The sequence below is a fragment of the Branchiostoma lanceolatum genome, chromosome 7 (genome assembly GCF_035083965.1).
Source record: "Branchiostoma lanceolatum isolate klBraLanc5 chromosome 7, klBraLanc5.hap2, whole genome shotgun sequence".
NCBI classification, from domain to species: domain Eukaryota; kingdom Metazoa; phylum Chordata; class Leptocardii; order Amphioxiformes; family Branchiostomatidae; genus Branchiostoma; species Branchiostoma lanceolatum.
In genome coordinates, this window is record NC_089728.1 from 14660139 (window position 1) to 14674727 (window position 14589).

Below are 14589 nucleotides of genomic sequence, written 5' to 3' on the forward strand. Positions count from 1 at the left end.
GTTGGTGATGATCAGTTCAGTACCAAGGAGAGGTCCTGTCACAGATATGTTATAGTTGGTGATGATCAGTTCAGTACCAAGGACAAGTCCTGTCACAGATATGTTACAGTTGGTGGTACTCAGTTCAGTACCAAGGAAGTCCTGTCAGAGATATGTAATAGTTGGTGATGATCAGTTCAGTACCAAGGAGAGGTCCTGTCACTGACATGTAATAGTTGTTGATACTCAGTTCAGTACCAGGGAGAGGTCCTGTCACAGATATGTAATAGTTGGTGGTACTCAGTTCAGTTCCAAGGAGAGGTCCTGTAACAGACATGTCATAGTTTTCTATTTTCCATTCACATTCACCATAGTGACAGGAAGTGATGAATGGACACATGTAATGTTAATCAAAATCTTAATTACATGATAAATGAACTACAGTTAAGCAAGACATGTATGAGAAACTGTGTATTTCAGGGAGGCTCAAGATCTTAAAACTCTGATTTTTGTTTGAATAGTAAGATTTCTTGGAAGACCTAAAAGAAGAATGAGAAGAATTTTTGTTTACAGATCTCTAAAGCTTGCACCAATGCTATTCTCTCAACACGTAGTATTCTGAATAAAAAGGCTCTTTTTACACAACCAAGAGATTTATGCCATTGACGTTTCGGTGACCCTCTGTCACCTTCTTCAAGGCAATTCTGATTGGCTCACATAGTAATGCAGCATAGGTGTCGCTGCTTATACATAATAATGAGATGCATTCCCAAACGCAAAGTATTTACATATATATACCAGTCAGAATTGCCTTGAAGAAGGTGACAGATGGTTACCGAAACGTCGGTGGAATAAATCTCTTGGTTGTGTAAAAAGAGTCTTTTTATGCAGTTACTTACCAACCTGATGAAACTATTCACGGACGTACTATTCTACTTTGACAGTTAAAGATACATGTACATGTGTGACAATGTGATGGTTGCAGTTTTCCCAATCTCATTAATCCCTCCTGTTGACCCCCAGGTTTCAGGTTCACCTCCGTGCGAGGAGACAAGGTAGACATCCTGTACAACAACATCAAACATGCCATCTTCCAGCCCTGTGACGGCGAGATGATCATCTGTCTACACTTCCACCTCAAGGTAAGAAAACTACTTGTTCCTTATCAATATGCTGGAGGGTGGTTCTCCTAATAGCCTGATATACACATGTATACTGTAAATCATGGAATATGTACAGTGGCATTGTGTTGGAATATTTTGCAGGGAGAGTTTGCTCCATCTTATCAACTGTAAACTTATCTCACAGTAAACACTTATTTCCCAGAATCTGCCAGAATCAATTATTTATACAATGTATATGTAGTGCGACTATCAATTTTTAGATGTTCCAACTGTAGTTATCGTGTTTTCATTGTGGTTCATTATTTGGTCAACATCACATTCAAGGACAATGTTGTAAGTCTTGATAAATGATAAATGTTATTCTGATATTATACATCCTGTGTAAGTAAAGGCAGATGCCAGTTTTCACATACTTAAGTAGAATCTCCAGAAGATAAGTTGATGTCTGTTTCTCCACACAGCATGCCATCATGTTTGGAAAGAAGCGACACAGGGATGTGCAGTTCTACACGGAGGTGGGAGAGATCACCACCGACCTGGGCAGGCACCAGAATATGCACGACAGGGACGATCTGTATGCAGAGCAGGTCAGTTGAGTTAGTTTCTTACAGGCACCCAATTATTCATGGCAATGACTTTTATGCAAAGCAGGTTACTAATTTTCAAATCTCAACTTTCTTCAATCTATCTGCAACTACATTTGTAGATGTTGGTACATGTAATTGGATAAATTAGGAAAAATAATGGAAACTATTGTACATTTTAACAGTGTGGTTCAAGCACCACTTACTGACCAGTCTAACTGGTCCTGACCTTTTAGCCTAGTGGTAAGTGTGTTGGCTTTGTGAGCCGGCGGCCCAGGTTCCATACCCGGGAGCCAGGAGACTGTTCTACTAGTCTTATGCGTTTCAGTATGAATAAATTTTAAGACCGTGACCAACATGTGGGGAAGGGTAGCTTTGTGTCAAAATACTGATATAACTGAAATACTGATGAAACTTTTATACTTTATTGCTCAAAGGTAGATGCATTGTCACTAGAACACTTAAGGACAATCGATATAATATCCATTATGTTAATGTATAGGCTGAGCGAGAGCTTCGACACAAGTTAAAGACTGCCTTCAAGACGTTTATCGAGAAGGTGGAATCCATCACCAAGGAGGAGCTAGAGTTCGAGGTGCCGTTCCGGGAGCTGGGGTTCTTTGGCGTGCCCAACCGCAGTACGGTACTACTGCAGCCAACCAGCAGCTGCATGGTCAGCCTGGTGGAGTGGGTACGTCTATTCTCTCTCTCTTCTTTTCCAACAACGATTAATGAAGAGAGATGTTTGATTCATGCTGTAAAGGACAAGGGCTGTCTCCAGGACCCATCCCTCCATCCATCCTAGGACAGAAATGTGTTCATTGGGACAAAAAATTTGCCCCATCTGTCCAAAAAATCTGAACTTCATCATATGAAATCTATGAAAATGTATTTTTGTAAGCTTAAAAAATGACAGATTTAACAATAGGGGCTCCCAAACAATGAGTGGGACGGAAAAGAATTGGATGCCCTGGCTATAGTTCGGTAAAGAAAGACCAGCATATAAACTTCCTGGCAGCTGGCACTATTGACCAAATGCTGCATCATGTGTCATACCTCATGACCTACCAGTACATGTAGGTGATAAATCATTTGCATTGTGAAGAAGGCTACAGCAGGACAGTCAAAAATATGTGTAGGTCTTTTTGTTTTAAAACTGGGTTGAACTTATTTTTCAGCCTGTCTTTTGCATTTCGCTGGACGAGATCGAACTTATCCACTTCGAGCGCGTCAGTTTCCACCTGAAGAACTTCGACATGGTCTTCATCTTCAAAGACTACAGCCGCAAAGTCGAGATGGTCAACTCTGTCCCCATGCAATCATTGGACCAAGTCAAGGAGTGGCTCAAGTAAGGAACTGACCACAACAGGTTATACAGGGGCTGTTAAGTGCTAGTACTTTTGTAGTACTGGTCTTACATTTGGGCAGGCACATTTTAGACAGTTTGTGACATTCTTCCCTGTCAACTTTATTTTGTCTTTATATATTTGGTTTGGCTGTTCAGGACACACAGCTAGTGCTACCCAACTAGCCTGTGGCTATAAAAAAAAGGGCTAGCCCTGCTGACAAAGACAAGACATCACAATGGAATTTGACATGGACAGCATACATGTCAACTTTCTTGATATATGATTTTCACAGTTTCCCAAAATCCAAGTCCATCTGAAGAAGCTTTGGATCAGTATTACACCTACATTCTTAGATCAGTTTGAATGTTTTTACGCACTAACATACTTGTCCAAATATAAATATAAGTTTGGTTCACATTGATATTTTTCATCCAAAGTCTTGAAGAACGTCAAGTTTGGTTTCTTTTTCAATATCTGGTCAATTCTGACCAAATTTTGGCCAAAGGAATGCCTTACACTTAGTTTCTATTTGTTGTTTATTAATCAGTAAAACATCATTCATTCCTTCCCACACAGCTCATGTGATATCAAGTATACAGAGGGTGTGCAATCCTTGAACTGGACAAAAATCATGAAGACCATCAACGACGACTCAGAGGGCTTCTTTGAAAATGGTGGCTGGTCCTTCTTGGAACCTGAGAGCGATGTAAGAATAACATTTAGTTTTCTTATGACATATGTCCTGGTAGCCATCCTATTGGGGAGACTAATGGGTTAGCGCTTGCGCCAAGACCCCACGATGAGAGACCTGAAGTAAAAAACATGGTTTAAACCATTGAAAATTCTTATTTTGTGGGATTTTTGTGTGAAATCTGGGCAATATAGGATTGGCTGTGGAAGGATAGACTCTGTATTTGCTGAATTAGTTGAAATAAATGGTCTTTCTCTACCTTGTGGGTTTTGGCACCCCCCTGATATAGTGGGATGGTCTTCAACTGGGTGTCTGAAGCCTGTAGGACCTATCCAAGGGCTCTGATTAGGGGGGGCTTTATCTGGAGAATAGCCGTATAGAATTTGTCAGATGAATCTGATGACAGTTGACATAACTGCTTAGTACAGTATTTGATGGTAAGTTATTGTAGTCTGATGTTTTGATTCCTGAGATAATGACACCTTCTTTTTCTTAACTTCCCCATAGGGCTACATGCATTACTGCCATTTATTGTAACCCTTTAGTCTTCCCTATTCTACTAGTACAGTAGCTACAGTTCACTCCTCTAAGCTCTTCTCTCCCTTTTGTCATGAATCATTTTTTGTATGAAATACTGCGTTTCTACGTTTTGAGAAATTTGACAGATGTGGCCAGAGCTGTGGGATCAGTCTATAGAAACACTACTGTAGGTTGGTAGAAAGTGCCGCAAGTAAGTTGTGTCATTTTGCTATACGGTGTGCAGTACCTCTTGTAGAAGCAAGGGGGCATCCTTGCAAACTTACCACACAGTTAGGGAGGTGGTCTTTTTGTACACATGACAATTCCTGACTGCAGGACTTGATTAATACATCCTGTGTGTTCAATTTTTGTGGTGTATGTCGTTGTATGCTACATTATGGATAAACAATACAAAAGATGTAGGATTGCAAATGCATTCCTTGTGAGCAGACAAGTGCCTACTATAATGTCAGCAGATTGTTGTGGCTCATTGTGCATTGAGATTGTACCAAAACTCTATTACATAATGGGTAGAGGTTTAACTCTTAACGAACAGCCTCCCTGAACTGTTCTTCAGTCCAAGATATAAAGTTAAGAAAATTTTAGTGACATCCAACCCTTTGTGCTTTTCTCCACCAAATGCAGAATTGAAACTGTAGCAACTGAATGTGGATAAGTTAGAAAAGGCTTTCCAGGGCTTGAAATTCATTTTTCAAAATTGGGTGAACAACAGAAGATGAAATAGAATGTCAGCAAAATACAACAGGCCTATCCTAAGAGCTTGAATCTGACATAAACTCTATAGGTTGCTTCAAAATTTTTAGTAATGCAACAAAGGTTTTACTTTTTTTACAAGAACATGTTGTATGCTAGTGTACAATAGTAACCCTACACAAACATCTAAGCATCAGTGCAGAAGAAAATCAGATGCACAGCTCCAAGGTTGAGTGCACATGCGCCCAGTATTTCTAGCCCTGCTTTACATGTACATGTCATGTATATTGTCCAGCATGTAAAAGACTTTGATCTGTAACAGTTTCATAACTGTATCATGCATGTTTGTACAGTCTGAAGGAGATGATGATGATGACGAGGGTGATGAGGAGTACGAGGTGTCTGGGAGTGAGTTCGAGGAGGACGAAGAGTCGGACAGCGAGTACTCGGAGGACAGCGAAGCCAGCGAGGACTGGTCGGAGGAAGACCTAGGCAGCGACGAGGAAAGCGGGAAGGACTGGGATGAACTCGAGGAGGAAGCCCGCAGAGGTAAGGTTTCTGAAGAAGTTTACAACAAGGAAATGGAAGATTTGTCATAGTAGCCCTATTTGTGTGAAAAATGTCTTTCTACCTAGCTTTGTTTAGACACATTTTGTGAGTTGGCAACGTCATGGTCCGGCTGAGTTTTTTGAAGAAGGTTTCATAAGAAGTTGTGATAAGGAAATGGAAGGTTTGTCATAGTAGTAGCCCTATTTGTGTGAAGAATATCTCTACTAGGTCCTAGTTTCTTTGGACACTTGGAGTATCCCATTATGAGTGTGTAAAGTCATTGTCGGACTTCATTCATGATTTTCGAAGAAAAAGGAGTAAAAGGGCAAAAGTGCTAACAGATTTGGGTAATGATGCAGAAGGTGGGGGGTGCAGAGGATTAGCTGTTATTGTGTCATAGATGCCACTTTTATATTATTACTCTCAGACACACACTGACTTTTCTCCAGTACCATTATGGTTTGTTTTCAAATGCATATGTTGCAAATGGCTTAACATTTTTAATACTGGTAATTATATAGTACAGCACATCATCTACACCTGAATATGCTAAGTAGCAAAGGAAGTTTGTATCATACGTGAAACAGGGACCCCTTGATTTTTCCGAATTGACCATCCTAGATAGAACTTGTACTGTCAGATGATGTGTATATATCTGCTAAAGACAAATCTCTCACCACGTCTAAGACACAAGGTGAACTCCAAGAATAGCCCAGCCCTCACATGCCACCCAGTAGCAAATCATGGATCACATTATGTCTTACAAATAGATGTGCAGCTGGACTTTAGTGGCCTTGCCATTGATATATACACCTTAGGTGTGTGTCGCCCCGGCCCACACCCTGAGACACAACATAATTTTCCGATGGTGAGCCCCAGGCTTGGCCCATACAGCTTTTAAAAGCTATGAGGTATGAGGTAGATCAGGGATGGGTCATGGTGTCAGCGAGGTTCTGTTTTTAATAAGACCTTCCATAGGTTTAGTGTGGTCTGAGCCACCCACCCAGTTGAAGTAGTCTAAGCCCCATCCTTTGTTTCTGTCAAAGTTCATTATTGGTAGTCCCAGTTGCCAAGGTAGCTATTATAAATTTAATCAAGGAGGTTGTAGTAATAGAATCTCCTTCATGTACTATGAAGTGGGGGGGGGGGGCAGTTACATATCTTGTACATCCAAGAGCGCATTGGTTCCAGACAGTTTTTAGTGTATGAAAATTACTTTGTCTTAATGTTTGAAATCGCTCATACAATGTGCCGACATTGTCCTGTTCTTCATTATGTCCTTAAAGCACAAAAACCTGGAGCGTCCTCATCTTGCTGACCATCACAAGGTCACCTGTTCCTCTGAGGAGAAGTGATGATAGGTACCCTGGCTCCCTGTGGCCCCCTCTATAAGAAAACCTGGTCCCCAGATGCTTCTACCTCCATCCCTCCCCATGGGCACATTAGGACCTGAAGATGGTAATAGGATTTGTGGGCTGGTGGGGAGAAACCTTGCCCCTATTCTTTCCAACCTGGAAATTGGATTAACCAATCATTGTTGAGAGATACACTGATTGACACCTCGAATGTCAGCCCGTAGGTGTGGTTTTCCTGATGATATCATGACAACAGCTGCAGCAGACTAGAGTATGGATGAGAGAGAACAGATCTTCTAGGTGTTGGGTCACTTGGATCAGGGTTCTCATTTAGACTGTTGGAAGTTATAGGTAATACAGTCAAACCTGTGTTAGCGGTCACCTGGACATAGCGGTCACCTGGCCATAGTGGTCACTTTTAGTCGGTCCCTTGGATTTTTCCCATTGACATAAGCATTAAGAATTAGTCTATAGCGGTCACCTGTCCAATGTGGTCGCGGTCAGCCAATTTTCGGTCCAGCCGCAGCGGCAACACTACCGATAGCGGTCACTGTGCGTGGTCAGGCCGCGGTCACAGCGTGGCCGGCGTACCTTTGTTTACATCAGCGGCCGTAACTCCGAGCCGTGCCAGCCCACGCCTGGTTCACAATCTTTTTATTTCCGCGCTGCGCCACCAAAATGTGGGCTCAACTAGAACCTTAATGTGTTTGAATAAAGAAAACATTAAAGAATTTCGTAGTTTGACGCGAAGTATTTCCAGAAATGGTGTCTTCTGATTTTTTACGTGGCTGTAAACACTCGTCTCGGTTCCGCGGCACATCGTCATTTCTGAGCTGTCGGACTGGGCGAAATTACGGCCGCAGCTTTTTAACAGAAGACTCATTCATGTATCTGATGTGTTGAGTTCTTGAAAATGTAATTTTCCGGGCGGAATTTCCGTTTTCTGCGGGTACTAAAGAATTTTCGAGATTTACGCATTTTTCCAAGATGGCGTCGCAGCAAAGGTCACAAGAGTTCAGACGATACCACTGATATGTAGGTTAAATACGGTAAATCTATTTTGTAATACCGCATCCCTGAGAGTAATTTCATTATCAAAACCTTAAAAATGCATCGATACAGATATATTATGATGTAAGATACAAGTTGTACTAAATTTGTGAAAGAAATAAGCATGAACGGATCCACTTTTCCAATGAGTACCACATACTAGGGATAATGGTAGAAGCCGAACCCAAGCTGAAAACAAAGGGAACTCGCCGCGATGTTTTGTTTGAAAACCGGCCGAAAACGAACAATAAGTGGAAACAAAGGAACAATCCTTTGTTTCAAAATGTTGTTAACTAAATGGGTGGAGTTCAGTTACAAAATAAGTTGTTTTACATGGCTAAATTTCGTCCGTTGTCGGCGACAGAGGCATCAAACTTCCAAGAAAAATGGCGGTCTCTTCAGAAGTCTTCAGAACCTGGAGCACAAGTCCGTCTTTTTCGAGTTCGCTAGATAATAGCGAAGAGTGCGGGGCAGCTGACTAATTTTGCCGTGGGAACTGGTAAACTGGACATCCATGTCAACTAAATTGAAGACCATTTGCAGTTTATGTGTTTGTGTAGGGCATAGTCATTGCAATATTTCTTCAATTAAAATTATGACATACTGTATAACAAAAATAAGGAAACAAAAATTGAACTGTAGATGTTATAAGCACCTGTGCAGTGTGTATGTGAAAAAATACTCAGTACCTTAGTATAAACTTATGTCTTGTGTCACTCATTGCTCGAGTCGACCATATCCTCTATATAGTGGTCACCTGGCCATAGTGGCCAAATTTACTCAGTCCCTTGAGTGACCACTATAGACAGGTTTGACTGTACTGTAAATCTTTGAATTTTCGCAGTGGTTCTATTTTCGCAGTGACCTCTCTACCAAGACTATGTTTTGTCTTCCTCTTCTGGTACAGTATGGTTTCAACCTCGAACTAAACAGCAAAACCCTCCTAAAATAAAATGAAGTCCCGCAAACATATTAAGTGAATTTACAGTATCGGCCTTAATGGATTGGAACAACAAAAATACTTCGGAATTTCCTGTAACACTGCGACCTAAATGCAAACTATAGTTTGCACCAGTGTGTATTTTATGGCAGTATCATCTATGATGTACTTAACCTTCTCCCTGCCAAGATAGCCTTCTGGCTACAAGTTTCTAATGGTTACAGGGTTATGCAGCAAGGGTAAGGTTAAAAATGGCAAGCAATCTGAATGCCTCTGTAGTGAATGTGTGTTCGGAGAGTACAACAGCTGTCGCGGTTGATCAAAACTCAACAAGGCCAACTGGAGGCTGCAGCCCGGCCCAAACATCCCCGAGCGACATTCCTCGGACGCTTATTGCCGCTATCTTCCCTCCTGGAGGTGATTGTGGACCTCCTCGGAATTTTGGAGCAAACAGGGATGACGGGTCACATCAGCATCAACCTCAGAACCCTGGGGGGTGGGGGGACGAGTTGTAACAAACATGAATGATTAACGACACAATTGTCTTATGTATTTTTCTTTATTTACAACAATACAAGATGCATTTTCCTTTCTTTACAAGATGGATTCAAACTTATTTTATCTAAGATCTGTCAGGTTTGAATGTGGTTAGAGATTATATATGTCTTGCTAACCATAGATTCTTAATCATTGTCTTGTCATCAGACTTACAGTCTTCCATTTTGTTTTACAAAGTTTGCAACTTTTTCAAGCAAGCTATTTGTTGCGGCTTTGTTACTGAAACTTGCATAACAAAATCAAAGTTTGAGGGGGTCACTTTGAAAAACTTTGGTAAGTGACTCATCTTGGACCACACATGTGGGTGTTTTGTTGTTGTTGCCATGACAACACCGCTCTAATAAACATGTGGTTCTTAGCTGGAAAGTTCATCTGTGTTTGTATAGTCCATCAACAAAGACTGCTTTCGTACAGTAGAAAATCTGGGTAAGTCCAATCCTTTGTGTTGGCAATGGCAGTTTGAAGAGAGATGCAGTTGGAAGATCCTTCTTCATAATGTGTGGTGCAGTCTTGTGTTCATAAATGTTGAGGCTAAGGCATGTCATTCATGTAGAGGATGAGGCATGTCTTTAAGATGGTGAAACAGCAAAGTCTGGAAACTTCCTGTTTAGAATCCTCAAGGTAAAGCAGTCATTCTCAATTGAGGTGAAGCATGATACTTTTTCAAGTAGCTAGTGGTAATGCAATGCGGCTTTGCTATGACTCACGTTTTTGTCCATCCAAAGATTTTTATTCAAAATTGTAAGAAACATAATGACCAAAAAGTGGATGTATGGGTTTGGATCGTCGTATGAAAAAGTAATGTACTATTTACATAGAAACCTAGAAAAATGCTATTTTTTTGCTACAGTGTAGATGTTGATACAGATGGACAAAAAAAACATATGCATGAACATTTGACCAAAAAAAACCAGACACTCCCACAATCCTTCCTACCCTGTGAATAAAGTTTTCTCTCTTAGTAGTTTCCATTTAGAAACTAAGAATAGAAACTAAACTGTTCTTATACCCAGGTGGTGTGTTACACAGGTGTTTACCTGAGCACAGGTGTGTGCTTTTGCACACCTGAGAAAGCCCCATCCCTCCGGGGTTAATTGGTTTGTATTGATGATTACATCCAGGTGACAGAGTTCACAATAATCTGTCATGTCCAAACACCTGTTCTGATGGCCGATCATTCACCAACTGTCATGTCTTCAGAAGAAGAATGTCATAATAACCCTCGAAACAAAGGACATCAGAAACCTTTCCCATGCCCCTATCCTGATTGCTAACAACCCTACAGCCATATGCATGTATCTATTCCATAGGCACAAAACAACAGACACAAGATATCCTTTCTATATTCAACGATAATTTTCAATACCCAGATGCAAACATTTTGTGATAGAGCGAGTCCCACATATACAACGTATGTCTCATGTATAAGTTTTGATTGTTCTTGCGTATCAGTAAGTTACCAGCAGTTCTGCTTGGCTGTTTTGAAGACAGTTTGATTGATGGATTGCCCTGTTACCCCACCAGTTCAACAGGTCCTGGTAATGTTGGGGTATCGCTTGCCAGTAATAATGCGGTTGTCAAGAGAGCTCACCGGACCTGGTCCGCTGCTGAAGATAATTTTTCCATGTCCGTCAGACATCAGAGAAATGATTGGGAACAACAATAATTGGCATAAACAATTCCGGTAATATGAGCTGCTCTGGTATTTTTAGAACAAATTGAATGGTTGTATTGTTCCAGAAAGATGTACCAGTTTTCATTCTTGTTCTTTTCTCAGATTCTATGTTTCATTTTAGGGAAAATATAGTCTTTAATGTCTGATAAAACATTTTCCTTCTTAGAAGGTATCAAATACTTAACAGTTTTCTAAATGATAGTCTACAACTACGTGTATAAGGTATTCTTGCATCTGAGAAATTCTCCCTAGTGTGGGATAAGTGACCTATTATTGATAGGCAACAATAATTTCTCTTCAATTCTCAAGAAACTTATTTTCAAACTCCCTATTAGTTAATAGCTTTTTACATTTTTGTAGTTTTTTTGTTATTCAGTTTGTTTTTCTCTCTCTGTTCTTGTAAACGTGATAGACTCACATACATACATGTTTTGTATATGTGTATATGTGTTAACATACATGTATCTTGTACAACTGAAGCTTGCATGGCCACAACAGACTTAATAAATAACATCCATTGTAAGATTGCACATTTTCCTCAGCACATGTAGTTTCCTGCGACCAAGGTTACACCTGTGGCAGACACAAACAGCTCTGTACACATCCCAAAGCTGGGACGGCTCAAATGATGACACAGTGAACTTCCAGTCTGACTTGACATTGACTTTATGAAGATAGGTAACCTTATCAGAGCAGAGGAATTCTCCCTCCTTGTTGTTGACCCTAGCGCTGCTTTATACCATTAGCCGTGTCAAACACTGTTAACTGGAGAAGTACCACTCTCTAGCTTTTCTCTGAACCTGGAAACAAGTTTCTGCTAATGTATAGCAGAAGGAGATTATTAGTACTGTTGTACATTTTGTATATACACTGAAATTCCTTTATACTGTAAATGCAGAAACATTCGCGGTGATTTTATGTTCAGGGTTTTCGTAGCTACCGTTTCAATGCAAACTTAAAACCATGCACATATTTTTTACCAATACGGTAGCAGTATGATTGTGATTATAGCGCTGCCGCAAACTTAAAACCACCGCGAACACCCCATTTTCGCCTTAGTGCTAAATAAAAACTATGCAAACTTAAATGCATTTACAGTACTTTTGTGGAAGGGCTAAAATGTTAAAGGTGTAAAAACAGCACCAGGTACACTGTATGCTAATCAAATGCAAAACCTGTGAAAAATTGAAAACACTCCTGGCATTCCCTATAACAGAAACATCCAGACCTTTCTTTCCGCGATGTCACCAAGATATTAGCCAGCAGGGTTGTTGAAGGCTAAAGGTCCAACTCTAACCCTCTCTGACAAATGGAGGCTTGCCGCAAATAATTGCAACTCCCACAAGTTTTGGCAGACCTTGAATGTCTGATTTTTCAGAGGTGGCGGTCTCTGAATGCAGTGGGCGTGAATTTGGAGAGTAATCATACAGAAGTGATGAACTGCTATGACTACAGTTCCAATATACAACATTCCACAGAAAATTAGTTGACATTTTTTTTTTCATCATCCTATACATTTTATACCTTCCTCCTCCAAAACTGGAAGAATATTATACGTTTTTTGCTGTACATGTAGAAATCTAGTTGTTTATCAAGTTATATACATGTATAGTTTAACCGACAGTTCTCGCTATCAGAAATTACATCTTCTTTATCCAGTTGACCCTGCAGTTTGTGTCATTGTCTTTCCCTTTGCAATAGGTTGCCATTTTGACAAGTCTGGTTGCCGACAGGAGTGATTATATCGGTTACCATTATCGGATCGTTTCTGACAGGTACACGTCCAAACCTTCCGTCTGGCCGACCGTTCTGTGCTCCACCATTTGGCTGGCACATTTGCCAGGTAGAGAAACTTGTTTTAGGACGGTAATATTTCAAAGCACAGGATGGACCCTAGCAGGGGTGCAAGGGTTCTGTCAATTGAACAGCGTTCGTCACATGCTCCAGATTCTTCGGACCCTCACAGATTTCATGCCCTCGGCGGAAGGTCACTTTTGGCTGTCGTAGTCAATGCTTTTCCTCGTCCTTTAAGGTCCGTGCTTGGATGAAGGAATGTTCCCAGTGTCTGTGCCACTTATGTAACCAAAGACAAATGGAAAAAATACTTGTAAACAGAAAAGTACATTTTGTAGTGATTAGAACAAGTCTTAGCTGCAGGGTTTGAAAAGGCATGTGTGCCATTCTCACGTGGACCTAGTCACCCATCCTTTGTAGCACTGAAGAAATTGTCTCACTTGTATATCCAGATTTTTCTATACATGTATTTTGTGGTACCTAACGCAAAACCATTAATTCTAATTACGCTTTTATATCTTTCACTAGAACCTACTAATATATGTACATTATGCATACATTGTATGCAAGGTCATATAGATCTTTTAGAGTGATGTTTAACTAAGGTTTGATAGACAGATGGTCTTGATGTATCTCACAGCTCAAATCTTGTTATCTTGCAGAGATTTCAAAACAATAGTTAGTGCTGATGTAAGATTCTTCCCCACTCCTTTCACAGCTTGGTTATTGGATATCTGGGTATTCTAATTGCCAGTCTGGAGACTTGAGGCATTTGATCACCAGCAAGTCTTGACATCCCCACCTGTCCACTTCTGTCACATTTAAAGTGCCTCGAAAGAGTCTTGAAAATAACTTCTTGTATGGTCATTCCTTGGAAAATAAAAGTAGATGTAAGACCTAGCACCATCTGAGATTGATCTACATTTTGTGATACAGAATTGGAAGTCGTAGCTTCAGGCTAGTCAAGCAGGGTCTTAGTTAACTTAAGGTAGGATTAAATCTCTTCCGATATTTTACCTGAAATTGGAGCAACAGTGATAACTTTCTCTCCCCTCAAGCATGAGAAGATTTGAAACACATGTAGTCTAGATATTGCTTGGGAAGAACTTTAGGGCAAATTTTTGCCAAAATTGCAACCAGTGCCTTGGTTGTTCATTTCTAGCAATCTTGAAAACTGCTGAAGTACGTGTGAAAGAATAACAATTTCTTTTGATATGTGGTCTTCGTCTGAAAAAAAAACATCCTTCAGATGATTATTGGTTGGTCTATATATCTATATCAGGAGTTGCTTTTCTATAAAAGTAGCTGATAAAAGCTGTATGTTCCAGTGAAGCTTATGTTGTTCTATTTCAATTATTTTGAAAGCCAACTTGTAATTTTCTTTACTGCTGCTAAGGACACTGACCCTTAAATCTCTCCCTGGCCATAAATGATTTATCACAACTTAAGAAGTTATCATATTTATAAGTGTTCCAGCTTTACGCATGTCTTTTTGTTTTAGCAGTTCGGTTAGTCCTCTCACCTTTGAGATACTAGCACCAGAGAGAGTTCATCACCCACCAGTTTCAATCATATGATAGAAATGAGGTCTAACCCAAGGCATCTATCATCAGTCTGCAGCTGTCTGTTATGACTTACGTATTCAGCAGTCGTACTGCATCTGCATGAAGGAATAGTTTACAACAGCTGTCTCAATGAGTCACAAGTC

The 14589-nt window shown here is 40.3% G+C and overlaps 1 protein-coding gene across 2 annotated transcripts in view; it reads left to right on the top strand.

The window, feature by feature from the left end:
• The window catches only part of LOC136437820 (FACT complex subunit SPT16-like), a 45780-nt gene that overhangs the window by 12791 nt on the left and 18400 nt on the right, over positions 1 to 14589 (top strand). For both annotated transcript variants that reach the window (XM_066432317.1, XM_066432318.1), the window contains 6 exons: positions 1003 to 1121; positions 1565 to 1690; positions 2190 to 2378; positions 2866 to 3035; positions 3613 to 3742; positions 5314 to 5509. In XM_066432317.1, coding sequence (XP_066288414.1) covers positions 1003 to 1121; positions 1565 to 1690; positions 2190 to 2378; positions 2866 to 3035; positions 3613 to 3742; positions 5314 to 5509 — 930 coding nt within the window. The remainder of the gene's footprint in view (positions 1 to 1002; positions 1122 to 1564; positions 1691 to 2189; positions 2379 to 2865; positions 3036 to 3612; positions 3743 to 5313; positions 5510 to 14589) is intronic.